The sequence below is a fragment of the Lycorma delicatula genome, chromosome 1 (genome assembly GCF_047948215.1).
Source record: "Lycorma delicatula isolate Av1 chromosome 1, ASM4794821v1, whole genome shotgun sequence".
Taxonomy (NCBI): domain Eukaryota; kingdom Metazoa; phylum Arthropoda; class Insecta; order Hemiptera; family Fulgoridae; genus Lycorma; species Lycorma delicatula.
Genome location: NC_134455.1, coordinates 244,556,872 through 244,582,044, shown reverse-complemented (window position 1 = coordinate 244,582,044; position 25,173 = coordinate 244,556,872). Strand labels below are relative to the sequence as shown.

Genomic DNA, 25,173 nt, shown 5'->3' with positions numbered 1-25,173 from the left:
CTGGTATACTTTGATGATTGTGGTTCATTCATTTAACCACATACATCAGAAATGGTTGGCCTGAGTCTGTGCAAGGCTACACCTCACTTACAAGTCATACATAACATTCTCATCTCATTGGGTCAGGGGCGGGGGAGTTTGCTTATTGTTCACTAGTTGAACAGATTGGAAGAACACATTAGAAAAATAATTTACTATTCTTCACAATACTGTTTTCATAACTCTCTCTCAAACACCCAAAGCATCACTGGTATCAATGCCATACCATTTATTTTTTTTATCAAGCTAAATACAATGTAAAATAATAAATTTAAACAGTAAGTGTAAAGAAAGTTGCTAATATTAACAAATTAAATAATATTATAAAATAAGTTTGAGAATAAAGCAAAATTCTATTTAGAAAATTAATCATTATCAGTAAATTTCATGCTACATGAATTCTCAGTACAACTACTGTTTATTTACATGTTATACCATTTTAATGTTATTTTTTTTACTTTATACATACACTATCCCAAACAAAAAATTACATCATACATTTAATAGGTTGTATTTATGTTACACATATATTATTTTCATAGTTTGTTTATTTGCTTTTTGATAAATGGTGCTAAAATATAAGTAAATGTGACTTATCTACTAAACATAATTAAATTATTCATTTGGCCAATAAAGTTTTGTTTATGATTTCATACAACTTTAGCTACTTGTTAATAACTATTACGATAGATGCAGTATTTATAATTGCAAAAGTTGTTTACAGAAATTATAACATGTCTTGGTATTATTTTTATAAGTATTCATATACAACAAACAGAGAAATAAATGACTATAATTAAATTAAAAAAATTGGTTGAAAAAATAAAACAAGATTTCTTTCCTTGCTAAATTTTATTAGAATAACCTAAGAAGTAAGAAAAACATCTTATAATATGGATGATTTCTTTTAATTTGTAATTTTTGGAGTGTAAGTCAGAAAAAAACAATTTGTAAATGAACTTCTATCACCAAAGAAGTTTCTGCTCAGTTGCCTTGAATGTTTCCTGAATTACACTGAAGGGAGTGTCTCTCCCTCAGCCATTGCATGTGCATCAGACCTTGTTTTTGTTCGTAATGTAGAATTAACAAATCTTGCATTAACAACACATCAATTCAAGAGCTGATGTGTATAAATTTTACTAGTAATACTATTCTAAAAAGTACTACATTCAACAGGCTGGATGAATATCCATATGCGCGCATGCACACACACACACACACACACACACACACACACACACAAACCACAACAGACTTTTGGAAATCACCTAACAGAAGTAGGATATATATATATATTACAGACATGAACATCATGAAATTTTTTCATACAAGAGAACAGGACCTTACTGCAGTTAATAATGTGTAATTTATTATACACACTAAATATGAGGAATAAACATATTAAATGAACAAACACAACAAATAAAATATATTATCTGAGTAAAGAGTTTAGTAAACCTTTTAAGACTGCCATTAAACACAGTAATTTACTAAAGAAGATGCTGCACAATTAACTTGATGGTATAATGGACGAACATTTTCAGGTCAAGTTTTCTCAACAGGGCACCATTGGTATATTATTTATATATCATTTTCATATCATCTAATTTTCAATAATTTTAGTGTTACAATTTTAAACAAAATTATATATGTCAAGATTTATAGGTCACATTTTATTTTTTTTTGGTTTTTTATTTATCTTTTTCTTTGTAATGCACTTTTAACTTCAGTATTCTGTTTGTAATATCTGAGGAAGCTACTGTATATAGAACAGCTGTCGTAATTTTTTAAATAAATTTTGTGAAAATCAAATAACATATTTTGTTTATTTTCTTTTTCTTATTTATCAGAGAATAACTAATAAGAGGGATTTTCTAAGATCTATTCATAGATCCCATTTATTTAAAATTGACATTAGTGATCTTCTTTTAGTTACCTTTTTTTTACTTTTATTATCTTGGGCATGCTTTACATTTACTTTAAAAAGAAAGGTGAAAAAAATGCCAGACCCTTGCTAAGAATGAACCCAATAGAAGCTACCTGATATAGATCAATTAACATGGCATATTAATCACTATATCAACTGGATGGCTGATAAGAATTTATATGCTAATAATTCTCTGGCTCTGTTTGGATTATATTTATTACAATTAATACTGGGTGAATCAGCTTTAAATAATCTTAATCAATAGTTGTTAACAAACTTTATAATTATGAATAATGATAATCCAATTTAATATACACCTGTACATATAGTAAACACTTCAAATTGTAAAGTGCATATATTTGAAAATTTTTTTGTTGTAGATAAATTGTTCCTACTTTATTCTTTCATTATTTACTAATACTTAATTTTTAAAAACATATAAATATTGTACAATGCAAAAACTGAATCGATTGTCTGGTAGTATAATTATAGATAGATCTATAAGTTCTGTTTTAGATTTTAGAACTCAAAATATATTTATTAGAATATTGCAATCTTAATTTCCAAATTTGAAGCAGACATTTTTCTGATAATATTCATATTCTCAATAATTTATACATAGCAGAATTAATGTATTTGTTCACGCCAACCCCAATAATTTTAAAGATAATTTATTAATCACAGTCTCCCACTAAATACATCTTTAAATGACTAGCTTAAGTTTTAGTTTGTTTCAAAACGTCCTCAGAGAATTAGATTATAGCTGATAAATTTATACTAGTCCTTGGTTCATTTACTACCAAATGTCAGGAACATTTTCATTATTTTGGGATCCTACAATAATATTTGTAATTTGGTCATGCCTATTGAGTGAATAAATAAATAAATTCAATGAAAAAGATAGGAAACATAAATAGACTTTTTACAATTTGTTTCTCTGAACATATTTTAAAACAAAAACAAAGATTATTATATAACAAATTGTTTTTATTAATTTACTTCACTTTCGTTACACAAAAATTAAATCATATTTACTGTTACTGTAAGTAACAGTAAAAAGTTTAATCATAAGTTACTGTTACCCAAAATCAAATTTTAAGAAATAATTCGACTAGTTAAATATTTCTGCAACATAAAACTATAGGTAGTTTCAGTAGAAAAATAAGATACAAGATAGTAAATACAAGTAGAAATAATGCTGTTACTATGTTTACTAAAAGGCATATATTTTAATGTAATAGAGATTCTTGCTATAAAATGAAATACGGTGATAAATAAATGTACACAAACCTTAAACACTTTCTCCAATCTCGAAAATTATTTCAAACAGCAACAGAATGAACATTAAAACCGTAATGGCAATATTCACAATGAACTGAAACTAGAAATTCATTTAAAATTTGTTGAATAGGAAGTTAACAAATAATATACACTAAATGCCTATATTAAGTGAATTTTACGTTACTTTTGAAGACAGTTCGTTGCTAAACATATAGTGGTTTGAAAGGTTATCTTATAACTTCACGCCTTCGTTCACTAGTTATGGAACAGCTGACTGATTAACGCAAATTTGTGTAATTTCAGATGTGATGTGTTACAACATCCTGATGCATGTTGTGTTTTTATTGTGACAGCATTTTCCGCGTGTTATCCGAGTTTTTTATATTGCGGTTATTTACCTAAATATTTTTTTTATAGTTTAGGAGTGTTACTTCAGTATGGATACAAGAACTGCTTTATTATTATCCATTTTATTTTTTATTCTGATTTTAAACACATTCACGGAAGCAGAAAATAAATACACAAAAGAAGCTAATACGCCTGTAAAAGTCAAATTGTTTGAGGAACCTGGAGATATTAGAAAACTAGAGAAACCATTTCGTATGGCCAAATTAAATCTCTTATGGACTAAAGCACAACTGGTATGTATTACACAATTGAGCACAAACAAATTTTATACTTTTATTTAATCCTGACATCAAAGTTATGTCAGTCTGAATTTATATAAGAAGAAAGTTGAGTAATAATATATTGGCAAGTATTCCCTTTACAGATTGTTTGAAGATTGGCAAAGGTTAAGAGAGCTTTGATAAGTTTTTACAAAGTGACTGCAGAGTACTATTATTTTAAGATAGTTAAGAAAAAAATCCAATAAAGAAATATTACCCACCACAATCAAACCAGACAATTAAATTGTTTTTATGTAAACGGGTACAAGAAAGGGCTTTATTAGACTTTGCTTGCCATTTGTAATAAATTACATACCCACTTAAAAGATCTTTCTCCAATTTATTTTAAATAAAATTAAAAAAAATTATTTGATTAAAACAATCAAATTACTGTATCAGGGTTTTTAATACTTCTTATAATGAATAAAAACACCTCAATTTTTGGAACTTTTGAAGATGCCCGCAGCCGATCTATAGTTAGTTGTTAGATGGTTCTACTGAAACGAGAAAATAAATAAATATTACATATTTTTTATTTTTAAGTACATACATTATACTGTAATATTATTAAAATAAAGCAGAAAATTCTACATTCATGTAATTATTTAACTTGGTAATTCTGAGCAGTTACTTAATAAACTTTAATATACCTTAGTAGATATGCTTAGGATTAGAAAAACACAAGATTTAAATGTCAAGAAACAGGTATGGATAGCCTGTGCCTGTACATGGTCAATGTTTGCACTACATTTTCAGTATTCCAGTCAATTAGCAACTGGTTTTGTGAGTTTTCAAAACTTGTTTACATGCTAATAAGTTCTGTGGAGAGGGGTTAGGATTAAGGTACCTAACCTCTCTCTCCAGAATTTAACCTGTATCCACAGAATCGAACCTCTATCCACAGAATCAACTAGCATATGAACAGGTAGCCATAATTCACAAAACTGATTGCTAATTAACTAGAGGATTGATAACATGGCACAGACTTTGACCTTGCATCTTTCCTGATCTTAAGCATATCCACTATGATATATGAAAGTATGAAAATAATTTAAGTTGATAAATTAATTATTCAGAATTACCCTTAATTTGAATATACAACACACTTAAGTCATTTAATATGTACTCAAATTATTTTTCATTAATATCTTGCTAGATTAATTATTTTGTAATTTATTATTTTGTGTATTTAGTTTACTATTATTTTTAATCATTGTAAACTTTAACCACCTCTTTTTTATGTTATAATTGTTTGTCTATGCTATTGAGATCAAGGTTTTACCTCATTTTTTCCTTGATCCATCCAGCAAATGCTGGGACAGTTCCCGTTTTTTATCTATGGAGCAGCTGTCCTATCCATATTTGACATTATCTGCATTATGTGAATCAAAATTCATATGCTTTGTTATGGATTTTAAATGTACATTGTTTTAATTTTAATAATAAAGTGTAAGAAAAATCTTTTCTGTTAAAACTTAGGTTAAATTTGCATTAAATATTAAACCCACAATAGGGTCAGTCCATTTCAGAGCCCTGAAAGGAAATTGTTAATAAAATTTAATCATTTTTTTTTTGTTCCAGACACATATTTAAAGTTGAAAATGGGGGGTTATTTCATTTTTAGGATGTCTCGTATTTTTTTGAGTGGCCTTTTTGTATAGGTGCAATGGTCAGGTTTTTGTTTTCTATAATGTGTGGAAACCATTAATTCCTACTTGTTTTTAAAGACTAACTTCTAACAAAACCCACATTAATTTGCATAAAATCTATTATATTTTATGTACAGAGCGTATTTTGTCTATACTGAAGGAAATAGCTAAAAAAAATAAATAAATTAATAATCTGAGTTATTAATGTAAAATTTCAACATCGGAACCAAACTATTTTTAGAAAAATAAGAAACTTGTTCATGTTGGATGGAGGCCTGTAATCAAATCTAATTTGTGTGAAATTGACTTCAAAATGGCTACTCAAAAAAATAAGAAACAAAAACGAGATAATCCTAGTTTTTGACCCAAAATGTGATAACTGTAAATAAATGTGGTAAAATAAATACATTTTATCAGCAACATTATAATTTTATATTGTGTGATTTGGTATATATTGATCTAGCAATGTTACTTCATTTTTTCTTCAATAAAGGAACATTGGTGTTCAATGGTTACATCAATGTTCCTTCATTGTGAATAAATATTGTCTTAAAATGGTTTATTGTTCTCTTGGAAAGGAAAAGTACATTACAAATTAAAATGTTTTAATAAACATTTAGTAACCTGTTGAAAATTTATTTAACAATTTCTGTAATATAATAATTTAAGATCTGTATATTAAGTTTGTAATATTTTTTAAGATAAAGAAAGTTGTTAGTGCATTTTGATCATTAGGGTTCAAATAGCTGGTGTCTTGAGAATGGTTATCTTGAGATTGGATCAAAGTAGTAGTCAAAAATATGATTTTATTTTGTACAAGATCACTTTCTCGTTTGTTAGTTGTCTAATTCTTTGCATTTGGGAATCAAACCCTATGAGGGTAATAAAATCCTCCAAGATGACTAAAAAGATTAATTTATAATTTTAATTAAAGCCCTTTTTATTATAAAACTAGGCCTTTTTCTTCAGTTTTTCATCATTGAAGTTTAGCAACTATCAGATGTGTCTGAAGTGTGATGAGATTGAACAGTGGTTTAAAAAATGGTATCAATGTTCCTCACTGGACCAGCAGTCATATTGAAATTACAAGTATACAGTAGTAACTCCTCTGACTTGAAAGTATGTTGTATTAGTGTGTGTAATGTTGAAACATTATAAAAATGGAAAAAATTTGCCTTATTCTTGATCAGAACTTTATGATGGAATTTACTACAAACTTCATGAAAATGTTACAGAAAAAAAAATTAAATTGTGTTTATAAAAGAAGAAAAAATTGGAAGGCACAGGTTTTTAGGTGATAAATATGTATTTGGATGTTGTTACAGTGTAATAAGTGAACATTATTCTAGACAGGGATATGCACAAAGTGTGGAAAAGATCAAAGTGAACGTTTTTTTTATATTACGTAATAAATAAAATATGATGGAATGGTCACTGATGTATTAAACTCAAATTACCATTTCAACTTTTCTCACCGTTTCAAATCACCATTTACAACATTTTTAATGAGGAATTAGAGTACAAAAAATATGTATAGAGCTGGTATCTAAAAATAAGAAAAAGTAAAGAAGTATTTTTTTGGATAGACTTCAATACCTTGAAAATTTTAATAAAAAATTTAATATTGTTTTTATGAATGTAAAAATTTATACAATATAATAAAGTATAATTTATCTTTAAAACAAAAGGAAAACCTACTGTTTTTTCGTAGATTTCTAGCTAGCTTTTGACATATTAAATAGGGATTCACTTCTTTTTTTTTAAATTTGGGGCTGTAAATAAATTTGTGAATAGAGTAAGTGTTGTATAAAAATACTAATTTTGTGGCCAAGCAGCAGGATTAACCTGCTGTTTTGTACCTGGCATTAAACAAAGGTGTGTATTATCGCCTTAATTATATTGTAATTATTTAGGAGTGGGTCTAATATTTGAGGATCTTCAGATCAATGCTTTTGTATGCAGATGATGTGGTGATTGTTGTAGATAATATTATTATTGCAAAGAATATTTATTGCACTAATTGGAATGTAATATTAAATGTGCCAAAATAAAAAATTATGGCATTTAGAACAAAAGGAAAGTTGAGTAAAATGAAAAATAGAACTATGAGGGTGAAATAATAAAAGTTGTAAATGGATTCAAATATTTAGATGTAACATTCACTTTCACATTGTAACTTAGCATGCATTTCAAATATAAGGTTCATCATCATGTGGTGGTGGTCTGCCTGTTGGCAGGTCCCTGGCACCTCTGTTGTCTCAATCTGTTTCTGTCCCATGTTTTTTTTTCTTTTCATCTTATCATAACCATCACTATCATTTATGTAATTTATTAACTTCAGCCTCTTCCTTCCTCTTCTTTTTTCACCTTCAATGGAGCTTTTAAGAACTGTATTTATTATTCCTTTTTCTCTAATTCCTTTCCCAGTTCCTTTCCTCCTTCTGATAGTTGTCAATATTGTTCCATCATTAATTCTTATTAATATTTCTACGTTATTTATTCTGTTCGTCCATTTTATATTTTCCATCCTACTCCAGACCCATGCCTGAAAAGCCTCGATCTTATTTTCTTTTTTCCCCAGTGTCTATATTTCACTACTATACAAAAGTAACTCCAAACATAGCATTTTACCAGTCTCTTCCTCGTATTCAGATTCATGTTGCTGCAGAGTAAGGTTTTTTCTAAGAAAGGCTTTCTTTGCCATTACAATTCTCATCTTAATTTCTTCTTTACTTTTCCAGTCTTCAGTTGGTACTGACCCAAGATATCTGTATCTTTTTACTTATTCAGTTTTTTTCCTTGTGCTGTTATATTACCCTTATTTTCCCTCTCATTCACCTTCATAATTTTTATTTTCTTTAATTTATTCCTTATCCCTATTTCCATGCATTTATCATTCCTTGTAGTGTCTGAGTGTCTGTAGCTACAATTAGCAGATCATCAGAAATCTAACACAATTTATTTTTCTTCTACCTATGCTTACTCCTTTTTGACTATCCAATATTTCTTTCAACAGTTCCTCGACATAAAGGGTGAACAGTGTTTGTGATAAACATCAGCTTTGTTTCACTCCTCTGCCTAATTCTAACCAATTTGTGAGATTTCGTTTATTTTCATAGCTGCTTTTTGCTTCATATACAATTCTCTGATCAGTTTCCTATCCTTCCAGTCAACTCTCTTTTCTTTAAGAATCTCAAATAACTTCTCCCACTGTACTCTGTTAAATGCCTTTTCCATACCTACAAAACAAAAACTCAATCCTCTTCCTCTTTCAAAACTTCTCTCTTCAATTATTCTGATCAATATTACAGCTTCGCTCTTCCTTTCCTTTTGCTGAAACTGTTATTCCCCAGCACTCTTTTCCATTTTTGTAATTAACCTTCTGTTCATCACTCTAGCATTATTTTTGCAACATGTGATATTAAGCTGGTAGTTCTATGTTCTTCACAGTTTTTGGTTGCAAATGTTTTAGGTATCAGTATAATTATTGTTTTAACAAAATCTTCTGGCCTTTCTCCAGTATCATAAATTATATTTCACATTGAGATTTTACTCCGTCATCTTCTAAGCATTTAAAGAGTTCTATTGAAAGTTCATATACTCCTGTTGTTTTCCTGTTCATGTTTTTAATAGCTTGTTTTCATGTTTTTAAAAGCATGAGCTTTAATAGCTCAAAATTGGTGAATCTTTCTCATCTTCTATAACTTTGTATTCCAGCTCAGCTCCCCATGTTTCACATTTCCTTCTTCCTAAATACAGGTCCCTCTATATACTCTTCCCATCATTTCTTTATCTTATCTTCTTTATGAATGCTTTTACCATCTTTCTTTTCAATTTCTCCCATTTTATAAGTAGGATTACTTCTATCGCATGTGGAATTTTTCACCTTATTATACATGTCATACTTCCTTTTCTTTTATAAATCTTATATGTCTACATTCTTTTTTTAGCCACCTTTCAATAGCTTTATGTGTTCCTCTCTTTAATTTGTTATTCAATATTTGATAGATTGCTCTGTTGTCTTCTTCGTCTTTATTTTTTTATTATCTTCTTTCTTCCATATTTTGTAACATTTCTTGTGTTACCCAAGGTTTCTTTGGGTGCCTTCATAGAAACCAATTCCTTTCTCTGCAGCTTCTTTCTAGATGACTTTATCTTTGACCACATTTCCTCTGCTGATTCATTTTCCCTTTTCCTTGAGTAATTGCCTTTGCCAGCATTTCACCTACTTTTACTCTCCCCATGCCCTCTAGCCCCTTTATATTCCATATCTTCACCTTCATTTCAGTTTGAATTCTTTTTAACATGTTTGCTGTGATATGGTACATATATGTGCCGTAATAGAGAGTTGCTGTGTGCTTGTTTTCATTTGCATAATTCCAATACAGTGCAGAACGGTAAGTTATTTAAATTAACTCTTATCTGTATGGGCCTCATTGTACTTGATGACTGTGTGTTACTGCACATAGTGTGCCACATGTAATGAATATTTTTTTTTTTCTTTAACTAAAAATATTTTTTAAGACAATTTTATAGTCTAAAATATCTCTCAGAAAACATTGCACTAACACTAGTTGAAACGGTTCTTTTATACATATTCTTATTTAGCGTCTATTTGTAATAAAGTAAAAAATAAATCAATCTATTAATTTGGATGATGTTTACAAGTAAGTGTATAAACATTTTATGAGAAGTGATTCAGACCCAGTTATCTAGAAATAAACTTTATGTTCATCTAATGTTTATATTATTAAAATATGCATTTGAATGGATTTTTTTTTAAGCAAAAATATTTTAACATATATTTCATTTACAAATAATAAGTTGACAAATCCAAACAGTGAGTAATGGATTACATGATGTAATATAATTAATTTAATTTATAAATAAAAACCAGCATTTATAAGATTAAGTAATATTATGAATGTTTTATTGAATAATTTATTGAATAACATGTGATAAAAATATATGAAAAGGAAATAAAATTGTCAGAAACAGATTAAAAAACAATGTGATATGCGGTATGGCACAAATGTATACCGAATGAAAATCCAAGGTCAAACAGTTCAGCATATAGAGTAAATATGTATAAAAACTACATGCACAGTACAGAACCTCAGGACGGGCCAATATGTGTCATAACGCATAGTGGGTAATTGCTGTACTATATGGCATCATATTGCTTGTACAGCAAGATGGTTAAGTGTTCCCTATTTTATTCGGCACAGCAAACGTGTTAATCTTATTTTCATTTCTATCATTAACAGAATATGATCATATCCTATGTCTACTCCTAGAAGCCCATTTCCTTTAAGAACATTATTGTATCCATTTTCAACAAAAAAATGATTTAAGCAAGATCAATCTGTTGGTCTTGTTCAAGTATATCTTCTTCATTTATGATTCTTAATAAAATGTATTCATAATGAACAAATCCTTCTCTTGAGAAAATTGAAATTGTCTGTCTCCTCTTTCATTTTGTGTTCTCAGTCTAAACTTGCCCACTGTCTTTCCATCTTCACCTTCTCCCACCACTGCGTTCCAGTCTCCTAAAATTACTTTACACATCAATCCTGCTAGTTTTCTAATAACTACTGAATGTTATTGTACACCTTTTCAGTAACTTCAATCTTATACTCTGATGTTGGCATGTACAACTGTGAACTATTCTTGATTTTTTGGCAGCATTCCAATCCTTAAAGCCATTACTCTATTATCCAGATAAATTAATTTTTGTACTCTTCTTGCTACACTGTTTTTTACTTCCTTTTCTGTTTTTCCTCTTTTAATTCCTATGTAATATGAGGTAACTTCTCCACTTCTCAGCTTTCCTCTTCCCTCCCATCTAAGCTCACTTATCTTTATAATATTTCTTTTTATCTCCAAGTTTTACAGCTTATCTGATGACAATAATGTTTGCACATTCAATGTACCTATTCTCACTGCTTTATCTTTTCTATGACATTCCGTCTGCTGCTTCTGTTGGAGATCAAAATGGGAAGTCATTTTAGCTCCAGAATATTATACATCATCATGGTGCCTGACTAGGAAAAAGTAGTACTGTGGTATTTCATTACCTTCTGTATCCTAAATCCTAATGATCTGAACATCCTACAGAAGTTTCTTTCATCTTTGGGGGTGATTTCTTACCCCCAGGGCAGTAGAGTGTCCCAAACTCCTACTACCGCTCCTTGCCCTCTGAAAAGGCTGTGGCACTTGTAGGGACAGAGCTCCTTATCCTGGGAGCTGTTAGGTTCCTTTATTTGTTAGCTGTTTGTATATACCAACCAACGTTAATGTATACAATTGTTGCCCCCTCTCAACCATGGTGAAGTAGAATTCAGGATTTTCCCTTCATGAAATCTAAGACCTAATTGGTATTTCTTAGATGTTTTAGTACTTTTAGAGAGGAAAACAATAAAGTTACCACTTTAAAAAATGGTATAATAGTGTGTAGTAAAATTTGATTATATATAATGAAGTGCCCATATTTGCAAATGGCAGTTTTTTGAGAAAGAGAAGTGAGAATTTTCAAAGAATTCTTATTAAAAAGTTGTAGAGTTTGCTGAGAAACATACCAAATGATATATTATTTTTGGAGAAACTGCCAAGTGGTGGTTTAGGTTGGGTATGAATTTTTATTATATTTTAACAATACCCATCCTTCCTGAATGTAGGTTTCTGCCAAGGATTACCTGTTTGTTCATGAGGAAGAAGTGAAGGTGGTGTAAAGAATTGTTATGGTTTGTATCATGTTGAGTCTGTTGATTGGATAGACTTTCTAACATGAAAAGATAATTGGAATGATAATGGGTATAAATAAAATTAAATGTTGGTTGAACATTGCTAAGAGGGTGCAATTTCATTCCATGCTCGTGACATTGAAAAAGATGAGGAAATGAGGATGTATTTAAATTACAGAAGTAAAAGAAAATATATTGTACTATTTTAAGCCTAAGGGATTTTAATAGAGCTGTAGTATAGACCGGGACACTCACCTATTGAGTGTTAGTTAGAAAGGACTTCAGGAGCAAATATCTGAACACGAAGTGTTGGACATATTTAGAGTGGGTTGTGTGCAGGGTGCATTAAGATACAGAGATTTGGTGCGATAGTTAATCTTTAGTAGATATTACTGTTGAAGTTAGTAATGGTTATTATTAGGTTAGATATAAGGGTTTTCAAATGTGATTATAATAGGTGATGAAAAGAGTTTTTTTTTTTTTTTAGAATGATCTTGGAATTTAACAACAAAGGTCAGAGTGGTATTCAAGAAAATCTCATGGTGAAATCTTGGAATGTTTCATAAAACAATGAGTTTTTAATGCTATCTAATGGGAAAGATAAATGAAATGACTTGAAGTGGTTAAAACAAATTAAGTAAAAATCATTTCAATAATGAAATTTTTAAAAATAGTTTTTTCCCTCTTTCATGATATGCATTAGTTGGAAATTAGTAAGAGTATTTTCTTTTATTATTTCAGAGATTAACTGAACCAAAATTAAAGTCTCTTTTTTCTGAACTGAAAATTCATGATAAGGAAGAACTGACATGGAAAAAAATAAAAACTGAAGGAAAAGATAAGGAAGGTCTTCAGGAAGCAGAACTTCGTAAAAAACTTATAGGTGAGTTATTGAGATTATTTCTTGTAAAACTTATAGGTGAGTTATTGAGATTATTTCTTGTACTTAGTACAAACATGTTTATTTATCTTTATTTAAAATGTTTTTTTAAAAATATTCTCTATTATTTTTTTTTTTTACTTCAGATGCTCCTAATTACAAATAAGCAAGAAAAAAATTAAAAACATATTGACAGCAGCATATAACACAATTATTAGTATAAATCTTTAAAGTGTATTTTTTATAGCAATAATTACATACATAATGAATTTATTTTTTGTTCATATTTAGAAAAATAGAACTTTTGGTTTACTAAAAATGTATTCAAGCTTTAAAGCATAAATGTGGACATATAAAAAGGAGTATACATTTTTTGTAGTATACAAAACATATCATGCCTGATCGGAGATTCAAACCTGGGTGAAAGATTGAGTTGCTACCACTTGATCTCAGAGATAGGCTCATTACTTACTAAAAAACATTTCCAGTTTTAATGTTTTCATTACTTATATGATGAAAAACTGTACCACAAAGTTCATTTTTATATCTCACTTAACTACTCCATGCAACTCTAAATTTTCTCCCTTATAACTGAACTATTTCTGACCCTATATGTAGAGTTTAGTGTATATTGTATTACTCTACTAACATTACTTTTAAAATCTAAAGCTCTTTAAAGATGAGTTAATGTAAATGTTAACATTTACATATATACATATATTATCCCTCTTATATTAATATAAGAGGGGTGATATAAATGTGTTATACAGTAAAATTTCTAGTTATTGAGTTTTAGAATTGTTAAAAAATTGAAAAGTGTGAAAAAAATTATAATAACCATCCTTTCAAAACAGTAAGTGAAAAAGACCTGATGATGATTCAGTACTGAATGTGGAGTAAATCACACTATCAGTGTAAGTCTGAGAGAAGTTTACTGATCAGATGAAATGAGCTCTGTTTTTTCTCAGTTTTTTCATTTCATATTTGTAATGCAGTTATGCCAAATGTGTTTTCAAACTTTTATAAAATTTCTCATTTTTGAATACAGCTGCTATTTTCTTAAAGAAAAGGATGAAACACTATGACAAGGGGAAGTTTCTATCACAAAGTTACCAACACAGGTTTCCTTCCATACCCACCATTCCATTTCCAGTGTATCTGTCAATGATTGCACATTACATTTGAAATATGACATTCTTCAAATTTTAATCCATCTTTGTCTTATCTGAGACATAAAGATATGAAATCTTATAGACTTAAAAGGTTATTATCTGAGATAGTCCGTTAGTCTTTTACAGCATAACCTTTCTCAGTATACTCTTAAGTACTTAATTTATGTTTGTTTTTGATAAACTTATTTTTTATGTTTTACTCTTTAAAACTTTAACTACAAAAATTTGCCCTAGATTTACAGAAAAAGAAATCAAGAATAAAATTAAAATGTTTCTCAATTTTATACTGTTATTAAGAAGATAGTCTCAAAATCAAACAAATTGTAAAGGAAGTAGTTTTCATATAAACAATTCAAAACATGTCCCTTTTTATAATTTCAGAATTACAGTTTTTATCTTATATTCTATCCACATTTTAATTTGGACCTACGTGATCTATTATCAGTAAAACAGATTTTACAAAATATATTATGGCAGAAATAAGTATAGTAAAAAAAAAAACTGAAAATTCCTTCATGAAAAACATAGAAGTGGTTCTTTTATGATGTTTTACCTTTCAGGTGCAGCTGTTTAAAAATGTGTTACCATATTTTATCATGCTGATCAATGAAATTTTTTTCAATTGTTTGATTATTCTGTAAGTTTGTAATAAAATTTAATTCTTATATGTTGGTGTTAACATATATGTGTATTATTATTTTTTTTCTAGGAATAATGAGTACCTATGGTTTACTTGAACATTTTGAAGAAGTCAATGATCCTTCAAAATACAAAGCACACAAGCCCCTTAGTGGTCCCTCTAATAAGTTCTTAAATAAGAGTTTGTTTAAAGATAAGAAGCTGAATAAACTCTGGGAGAAGGCAGAAGCTTCTGGATTCACTGGTAATTACGGAAAGTTATTAAAATCAGCTTTTCAGATCTTGAAAAAAAACAGTGTAAAAGATTACATGTGGTTATGAAATCCATAAAAACGATGAAATATTTTTGAATACAGAGAATATGAATTTAACTTGTTTGAGTTAAATAAACAAGTCAAACAAGTTAAATAAGTACTTTAGTTCTATTGATTACCATTACAAAATATGTGTCCTTTAACCTGTTATTGAATGATATCAAGTTTTGAAGCATTGGTGTGTTCATTTTTAAGACTTATGTGCGTGCATGCATATATATATATATATATATATATATATATGCATATGCGTGTGTGTCTATGCATGTGTGTGTGTGTGTTTGTGAACATATACGTGCTTGCATGAGTGAGAGAGCAAGTGACTTGAAACATAGTATATTGTGACCTTATTCCATAAATCATAAACATTTCAATCTTTGAACAAAGAAAAACAAACCCTTGATAAACCTAAAGAATATTGCTTTTTACAATCTCCTGCACTTGGCCACCATTCATCAGAGAATTATAAAAAAATTAAGTGTATCTATAATTATTTTGGAAACGTGTCTACAAAATTTAAATGTGTTTTTAACTTTTTTAGCTGCTTTTTATGTGGTTAAAAATGTAAACTAACAAAATTTTGACTTTAACTTTTATTTTTATACGTAAAAGGTCAGATGTATCGCATTTTAATTTTATGCCATTTGAAAGTATGATTTTTTTTAAAAACCAGTTTGAAAATCTGACATTACAGTCAGCATTTCAATTTTTCCTAAATATTGTTTATTTTCAGTAGAAATCTGAATGTTCAGGGATGTATTTTAGCCTTTATTGTTTTTGCACCTCTTATCCAAAAATTGAAAAAAAAGTATTTATAAACCTTTTTGAAAAATGTCTGCAAAGTTTCTAAGTTAAATTCTAATTTTTGTGGAAGGTAAATGAGTTTGATTTAGAAGTATAAAAATGTAAGAAATTTTCACAAAATTAGAAATAAAAAAATCTGATATAGGCACTACATGACTTCCTTGTACACCTATTAAATTACATATACACATTTTTTGCTGCACTTCATTTAAACTTATTTCATTTGAAAGTGAGATACAGTCCTCCAATTCTTTAATAAAGTGGAGAGTTATACAATTGCATTGTGGTGGACACCACATTGCACCACGTTTTTTTGTGATCTCCGTATCAGAATTTTATATTAGTAACTACTTAAGCGACATGAAACAAAATTAATATATAGTTATCTGGTGTAAGTGAGAATGTCTCAGATCTGTACACATTGGTTCAAATCCAACTTCATGTACATATATTTTTTTAGCTTTTTTTTTTTTTAATATTTTAGTATATTGATTTATTAATAATAATTATTAACCATCGTAAAAAATTTTGAATTAAAATGAAAAGTACAAAAAATTTTATTTCACTAATAACTTATGATTTTTTTTTCATACTTTTTTAATTGTTATTATTGAATTATTATTTATTGTAAAAATTCTTTTACAATCGGAGGTTAATAATTATTAATAAATCAATATATTTAAATTAAAAAAAAAAAAAAAAAATATGTGTTTATGTAGTTGGATTTGATCCGATGTGCCTTCCCCTTGTAAGATCCAAATATTTCATTAATTAAAATTTTATTTGGTTATAACTATGTAAGCAATGAAAATAGGTATCAGTTATGATATATTGTTGCAAAGCTTATGATATGTCAGTGAAAGCTTATGATATGTCAGTGAAAGCTTATTACTGAGTTAAGAAAAAGTCCAAAATCTAAATTTTTTAGAAAGTGGAGGTGTACAACTAGATGTTACAACAGTCCTAAATCCAAAATTTCAACATCCTATGGCTAATCATTTTTGAGTTTTATTTCTTTAACTGTTTAATTTTACGTACATTAAAATTAAAGTTAACTATAAGTGACTGAAAAATAGACCCTCACAAGAACAATATACACATTGAGGCATACATGCCCAATCTTTGATAAATTGCAAAAAATACTTATCTTTTAGTTCATTACACCTCTGATATTGTCAGACAGTATTCTCCCTATGTTGGAGTTCATGATCATCATTTCGTTTATTTGTTGCCATTCATTTAGTCGCTCTTTGGTTTGATATATTTCTTCTGATCTTAATTTGTGTACACGTTCATGTTCTCTAGTTTTCAAATTTTCTCTCTCTTTATATTTATCCTCTTCTCTTAATCTTTTTATTCTTTTTTTGTAACAGTTTCTTCCTTTTTATTTTCTTAACTTTTTTCTTTTAATTTAAATATATTGATAAACTACTTTTTCTTTATTTGCAAAAATCACGCATCATATAAGAAGAATGTATCAGAACAAAGATTAACAAAAATATAATTTCAAAAGTGTTTCCTTCATATATCTGTACAATAACACAAATACATTAAACATTTTGCATTACAAAACTACAATGTAATTATTTCATAATTTCTAATTACATTATGAATATATTTTCATTTATATTCTCAATTATAAATTATTTTTGTTTCAGTTCATATCAGTGCAATCCCTACCCCTGAATTCATTTACAAAATTGAAAAAAATATGTATATAAACACATATGCAGATATTTTTATGTCACCAAGAAAAGAGATATAGACATGAAATTAAATAAACTTTCATCTTTAAATTGTTTATTTTTCTAAATGGTTTAAATGTTTTTATGTTTCTTTAAGTTTCATCTAAAATGGTTTATGGCTATAGAGTGAATGATATAATTTTTTTATGGTTAAGAGTGAAATTAATGCTTTTGAAAACATTTTACAATTTACTGTGATGAAATTTCATTTTTATTGTTCTTTAGAGTGGTTTTATTTGAATATTTTTTAACACCAAAAATGGTTTTTGTAAAAAAAGTATTTTTCAAGCTATTCATTGCAGTTAGCGATGCAAAACACTTAGCCTAAATCATAATTCTATCATCAGAATTTATAGATGATTATAGATGGGAATGATTTAACTCTTATCTATCAATCTGCATTTTTTTAAACGTAAAATTGTATGCTGTAAATAAATATGTTTATCTGCTTAGGGAGCTGTATCTTATTATAGCTCTACTTAGAAAGCTATCTCTTTTATATTAACATGAAACTTTTGTAAACAGCTGAGGAATTGATGGCTCTGAAGGAGGAATTCACTCACCATCAAGAAAAAATAGATCAGTATTATTCATTATTAGAAGAAGCTGAAGACAAGACAAGAGATGCTCATATGAGTAAGAATTTTTTCCTCATTAATTTATCAAACTTTTTAACATATTATATTATTTTATATTAAAGAAACTACTAGACTGAGTTTATTGTAACTCAATCTAGTAGTTTTCTTTTTTAGTAAGTGTCTTACCAGTTAGTTACTCTTACTTCTAAATAGTTACACATATTATTCTAGCGAAAACAGCCTGTGACTTTTAATAAAAAGGAAAAAGAAGAAGAGAAAGTTGGTGCAATTTTTAATATCTACTTATTCTTTTAGCAATCAATAAGTCCATAGGAAGATTAATAGTTTCATTAGTTTAGGGAGAGGAAAGAGAGTAAAATTATTGTGTGAATATCCAAAGTGAAGATTTTATCAAAAAATGTCAAGATAGGTTTTCCAAAGCTTTTAAAAATACCTTTAGCTCTGTTCTGATCTCATTATTGTACAACAAAAACTGGACATGTTAAAGCAAAAAATATTGAACATTACCATCAAGTTTCATTTACACCTGAATCCCCAAAAAACAAAAATTCAATTGAATCTGTCCAAATTCCGGTTATTTTACTGTATTTTTTATTAAAAAGATTTATTCATGTTCAAAAATACATACATATGCATAATATTGCTAAAGGTGTTTTAAACAATCTGATTTGTTTATTTTTATAATAAAAGTGCTATTGTCTTAATAATCTTATTCTTTTTCATTTTAAATGTTAATTTTCATTACTTTACTTTATCACAATTAAAGAATTTCTAAGCATGATATTACATAAAGAAATAACTTTTACTATTACTTAACAGTCTACTTACTGTAAATTATAAAAATTAAAATAATTAATTAAATAATTATGATGTTCCAATTTATATTTACTATGACCTAATTTTTATCAAAATTTGACAAATTTTGTCTTCCATCAAAATTGTGACTGTTACTGTAATATTATTTTTACTGAATAACATAATTCTGTACACATGACAAATAAGCATTGCTAGTGAATTAAAATTTTTAAATATGAATAATTTTTAAAATATGAATACGAGGGCGGTCCAGAAAGTAACTTACGTTTGTGCCTAGCGTAGAAATGGGTGGGGATAGAGCCACCATCTTGCCAATAAAACATTTTTACATTTAGTCCGCATCAAGCTGGAATGTGATAAAATTATGCAGTGATGTCATAATGTTATTGCAATCCAGACATTGCAATAACATCATAACTTTTGTACTTGAATCAGTGATGTCATAATTTTATCACATTCCAGACATTGCAATAACATCATAACTTTTGTACTGAATCTTCAATTTTTGTTCATTGTGACTTATTTTTTTAAGTTATTGTTATTTTCTTATAGAAACAAAAGTGAGTGAAATAGAAAAAATTTATTACAATACAATAAACTAGCATATACATTATTATTTTTTGACTGGTCACCATTCACTGAAACATATTTTTCATATTGTTTTACTAGCATTATTATTCTGTCTTAAGGGAAATTTCTTTTCAGTGGTTTAAACCAGTTAATTACCTTGTTTTTCAGTTCCTCATTGTTTTAAAACCTCTATCATGCAAGCCATTTTTTTTTTAAATTGAGAATATGATAATTATCATTAGGTGCCAGGTCAGGAATATAGTGCAAGGAATGTTAAAAAATATCCCATAGAAGTTGTTTAAATAGTTCAACCATTTTTGTTGTTGTCAGTTGTGAAAAAACAAAATCCGATTGACAGTTTTCCATGTCTTTTGCTCTGATTAGAACATCAAAGTCTTTCACAATATAATCAGAATTCCACTATATGTATTGGCATCTACAGTACTTCCACAATCAAGGATCTCGGTAAGCATCCTTTGGATGTCCTGAAATGGCCAATAATAATTTCCTTTCTGAATGTTCTTCCTTATACTTCTTGGATCTCAAGAGATGATAATGCTACTACTGCAAACATTGCTGTTTATTTATTTTTTTAATGAGATTACGGGCATTGACTGCTTTGGTCATTTAGCCCAATAAAATTTTGTAGTTTATGAAAATGCCATGCCTGCCCTAGGTGGGTATTACTATCTGGGTATTTTTTGTAACCTAAATAGTCTTAAAATTCTGTAAATCATAGAATGCGAAACGTTTGTAAATTCTTTTGATAATTGTAAAATTGTGAGTATGATGACTATTGTTGTCAACTAATAACTATTGATACAAATAAATCTGCTACATACGAGGTCTGTAAATAAAGTAATAAGACTAGTTTTTTGGCAGTCAAAGTGGCAACACCGTAAAGTTACTAATAAAAATATGGTTGCATGAACAGCTGATTTATATTAGATATTAATATTTTTTGTCTATTGTTGCCATGCGAGATGTAAACAAACATTTTGTGAAATGAGTTTTTGTTGTGCATTGCAAAAATGAGTGATACTAATTATGAGCAACGTTGTGCAATCAAGTTTTGTGTTAAACTCGATGAGAATGCTACTGAAACTTTTTTAAAATTGAAAAGGGCATATGGAGATGATGCTCTGTCATGAGCCCAAGTTTTTAGGTGGTTTAGAGCATTTTCAGATGGCTGGGAATCAGTTGTGGACGATACTTGCTTTTGAAGATCGTTAACGTCAAAAAAGTGAGACAATGTTGAGGGAATCAGAGACTTTATACAGTATGACCTGCAATTAAATGTCAGATTGATTGCATAACAATTGAATTTGAACCATACCACAGTGCATTAAATTTTGACAAATGAATTGGACATGAAAAAAGTTTGTGCAAAATTGGTCCCAAAAGACTTCACCGTTGAACAGAAAAACAAGATAGAAGTGTGCCACAATATTCTAGGATGAATTGAAACTGATCCTGATTTTCTAAAAAAAATGTTATTACTGGTGATGAATTTTGGATATTTGAGTATGACCCAGAAACAAAACGCCAGAGCAAGAAGTGGCACACTTCAAACTCACCAAAAAAAGCAAAAATGAGCAAATCAAAAATCAAAACTATGCTAATTTGTTTTTTCAATAGTAATGGCATTGTCCATAAGGAGTTTTGCTACTATAGTTTATACTATATACAGCAATTGAGTGGAAATCAGATTAAAACTTACTTAAAAAGAAAATTTTATTATAACCAGTTTTTGTGTAGAGACTTTGTCTTTGCTAAATTGTAAAAGTAGATCATTAAAGGTTTTTTCAGAAGACGTGAAATAGAATACTATTTCAAAATGTATCTAAGAAAATTTTTTGATATTTTCAACAACCAAAAAAAAAGATTAAAGGAGATTTTTATTACCTAAAAACCTATCATTGTGTAGTGATTTCTTTTTGGTATTTCTGACCATGATCTGCATTTATTGATTACTGAAAGAGAGTTAAAACTATTTGAGCCAACCTTCATCACTTAGTATTTTATTCATTTGTCATATCAAGTATTCATGTAGCAATACATAGATTCAGTTACTGTTATTTCATTGTCAAAGGTATCAGATTATTATTTGATTTACATAAATGAACCTCTATGATAAGTAAGTCAATAAAAATTAGAATGAAGACTGTAGGCACATCCTGACCTCTGCAGGGGAAGACGCTCGCCTTGTGATGATCCCGGTCACCACACAATCGCCCCTGTTCCTAATCCTGATGGGCTTTACTAGAGGTCATCTTTTAGACCTTCTAAACTTGATAACACAACACGGGATCAGTTTGGTGTCTTGTCAGGATGCCACTGATACAAATGCCTCAGCAGACATTTTTTTCAGTGTATTTACACAACCTACTATCACATTTGTATGGCCTCATCCTACCATGACTACCTACCATAATTTACAACTTCAACTATCAAATAACTGATTCGTGGAAACGTGATCCCCTGCAATTGGTTAACATGAAATGGATGTTATTGTGCCTTCAGGCACAATAAATAACATACATTTCATTACCATTAAAGATCATCATAACTTTAAAATTATTTTTATTGTGTTTTTCATCCATTTTAGTTAAATATAGCATATCTATAATTACACAGCTTTCTTATAAGAAAGAACAAGTAGATTGCATAGAGTATTTGTTGCTTTTATGAACAACCTAGTTACAACATAATTATAATATTTTAGAGTTCTGAAACATTTATTGTAAATGTTAGATTGATAGTAACAATTTTCTTCTAATTCTTAAATCGACATGTCAAGATGTAGTTTAAACCTTTGATTAATGAGAATTAAAGGTGTTATTACAGTTTATGGGTAGTTAGAAGAAATTGATTTAAAAAAAAATATGGGTAAATGTTAAAACATATTAATTTTCACTGTTTATTTTTCTAAATATATTATTTCTTTTGTGGTATGCATGTAATAAGGGAACAGATAAACATTTAAATTCCATTAATCTGAACAATTGGTGAGTAAAAACAAAATGGTTTCAACCTTTCTCAATTTCAGTAAGAAGCATTTCCAGAAGCCTAATTAGATTGGAGTTGCGTATTTTGTTAAGCCACAAATCTTCTTAAAAATAAATAATTAAGATGAAAATTACAAAAGTGGGCTCTAATTAAAAGGGAAATTGTAAAACCTGTAAAGACAGAATTATTCAGGACTGGAAAGTCGCTTTTTATTTAAATTTTTAGAGTTTACACCTACTCACACAAGTTTCTGAGTCTTCAGCTATTCTTATACTGTGAAACTAATTATTCATAAAAAAATGTAAAACTTAAGAATTGTATATGATAGAATATTTTTTACATTTACCTTTTAATTACTTTGTTAGAAGGTATCCTCCTTTTGTTAATACTGTTCTTGAAACTTAACAACCAGCCATCTTTTTCTTCTGTTTTAAAATATTTTAATTTTTTTTGCTTTTCTTAATTTTTTTTTTGCTTTGTTAAACTTGACAACAAAATTCTTTCATTGATAATTTATTACTAAGTGCTTATAAATAGCCTTAATTTTGACTTTAACATTTTAAATGTGGTTGTAATGGATAATCCACTTTTTTTTAAAAAAAAATATTGGTTTGTGTGGAACTACGTTTCGCATGAGATTTGAGCGTGACAACGTCTTGCAAAGACCGACAATGTCATGGGCGCTATGATTTGGATGTTTTAAAAAATTACTTGTTTAAACAAACAAATTGAATCGAAGTGATTGTTTAATTAGCTGATGAAACACGTTAATATTCCATTTTTCATTTCATTTAATAATAATAATTAATATTAATAATTTTTGCAAGTTCAAATTGAATTGCAAGTTCTAAATTGTAAATAAATAAATAAAATAAATAAATAAATGATTTGTTCAAAAATAATTATGAACAATTTGTTATAGTAATAAACTTTAATCAAATCAATGTTGATAGTGTCAATTTAAAACTATGAAATTGAAATCATAAATCAAATTCATGAAATTGCTGTTTTTGAAAAGCCCGCCAAAACCTGCTTGACATGATAGTATATTCCATTGCACGACGGTTAGGCGGTTCAACTTGTCATTAAAACGTCTAAATATTTTTAAAACTCGTGTTAAGTAAATCAAAATTTGGGTTAAAATCATTAATATTCAATTTTTAAATATTATTTATAGTTTTTGCAAGTTTAACTTAAATAATTTGTTTAAATATAATCATGAATAATTAATTATAGAAATAAACTGAAATCAAATCAATGGAAATAAATTGTTAATTTGAAATCGAGTGGAAGAGAGATAGATGCGGCACAAACCGAATGGTTAGGCCGATCATGCCTCTCTCTTGCTCGTACGCTCGACTCAGGCGGAACGGTACAATGAGTCATGCTTTTTCGTGCATGCTGCCGGCGTTCATCGATTTATAAGACGTTGTCACGTCAAAAATAATGATATGAAAGAAAATCTTATAATTAAAAAAAGCTCTACTGTAAAATTTATAACATGCTCAAAAGTTCTTTTTCAAAAGTATGATGCATTTTTCTTCCTCAGTAGTGTTATAGGTGGCAGGATTTGTGACAGTATATAGTTTTATTTTTTTTTTTTTGGTGCAGCCATTGACTGGCTTGATGCAGCTCTCCAAGTTCCCTATCTAGTGCTAGTAGTTTCATTTCAGTATACCCCTACATCCTCCATCCCTAACAATTTGTTTTTTTACATTTTCCCAACATTGCCTGCCTGCACAATTTTTTCCATCTACCTGTCGTAATATCAAAGTGACTTTTTCCAGGATGCCTTAATATGTGGTCTATAAATCTCTCTTCTTTTAACTATATTTTTCCAAATTTTTCTTTCTTCATCAGTTTGCTGCAATACCTCCTCGTTTGTCACTTTATCCACCAATCTGATTTTTAACATTCTCCTATAGCACCACATTTCAAAAGCTTCTAATCTTTTCTTCTAAGGTACTCCGATCATCCAAGTTTCACTTCCTTATAAACTTTGTTATTGTGGATTTACTTTACCCTTTTATTAATAAAATTCCGGGCGATGATAATGCCCAGGTGTTTTTCGCCCACAAACAAAAAAAAAAAAATTATAAAGCTATGCTCTGAACATATACTTTCAAAAATGCTTTCCTGACATTTAAATTAATTTTTGATGTAAGCAAATTATATTTCTGACTGAAAGCTCGTTTTGCCTGTGCTTATTGGCATTTTATATCGCTCCAGCTTTGTCCATCTTTAGTAATTCTATTTTCCAAATAACAAAATTCTCCTACCTCCATAATCTTTTCTCTTCCTGTTCTTTTATTCAGTGG

General features: G+C 28.6%; 2 protein-coding genes across 3 annotated transcripts in view; one reads left to right on the top strand and one right to left on the bottom strand.

Moving 5' to 3' along the window:
• Positions 1 to 3,522, bottom strand: part of LOC142330002 (putative enoyl-CoA hydratase) — a 63,643-nt gene extending 60,121 nt beyond the window's left edge. The window contains exon 1 of one of the 2 annotated variants that reach the window (XM_075375007.1): positions 3,432 to 3,522. In XM_075375007.1, the coding sequence (XP_075231122.1) occupies positions 3,432 to 3,458 (27 nt within the window). In that variant the 5' untranslated portion in view covers positions 3,459 to 3,522. Of the gene's footprint in view, positions 1 to 3,256 lie in introns of both variants that reach the window. The other variant, XM_075375015.1, reaches the window with a different exon arrangement.
• A 12-nt stretch (positions 3,523 to 3,534) lies between these two features.
• LOC142329993 (alpha-2-macroglobulin receptor-associated protein) overlaps positions 3,535 to 25,173 on the top strand; it is a 41,420-nt gene continuing 19,781 nt past the window's right edge. Inside the window, exons 1-4 of the mRNA XM_075374996.1 lie at positions 3,535 to 3,888; positions 13,049 to 13,190; positions 15,069 to 15,242; positions 18,387 to 18,497. Of these exons, the coding sequence (XP_075231111.1) occupies positions 3,685 to 3,888; positions 13,049 to 13,190; positions 15,069 to 15,242; positions 18,387 to 18,497 (631 nt within the window). The 5' untranslated portion in view covers positions 3,535 to 3,684. The remainder of the gene's footprint in view (positions 3,889 to 13,048; positions 13,191 to 15,068; positions 15,243 to 18,386; positions 18,498 to 25,173) is intronic.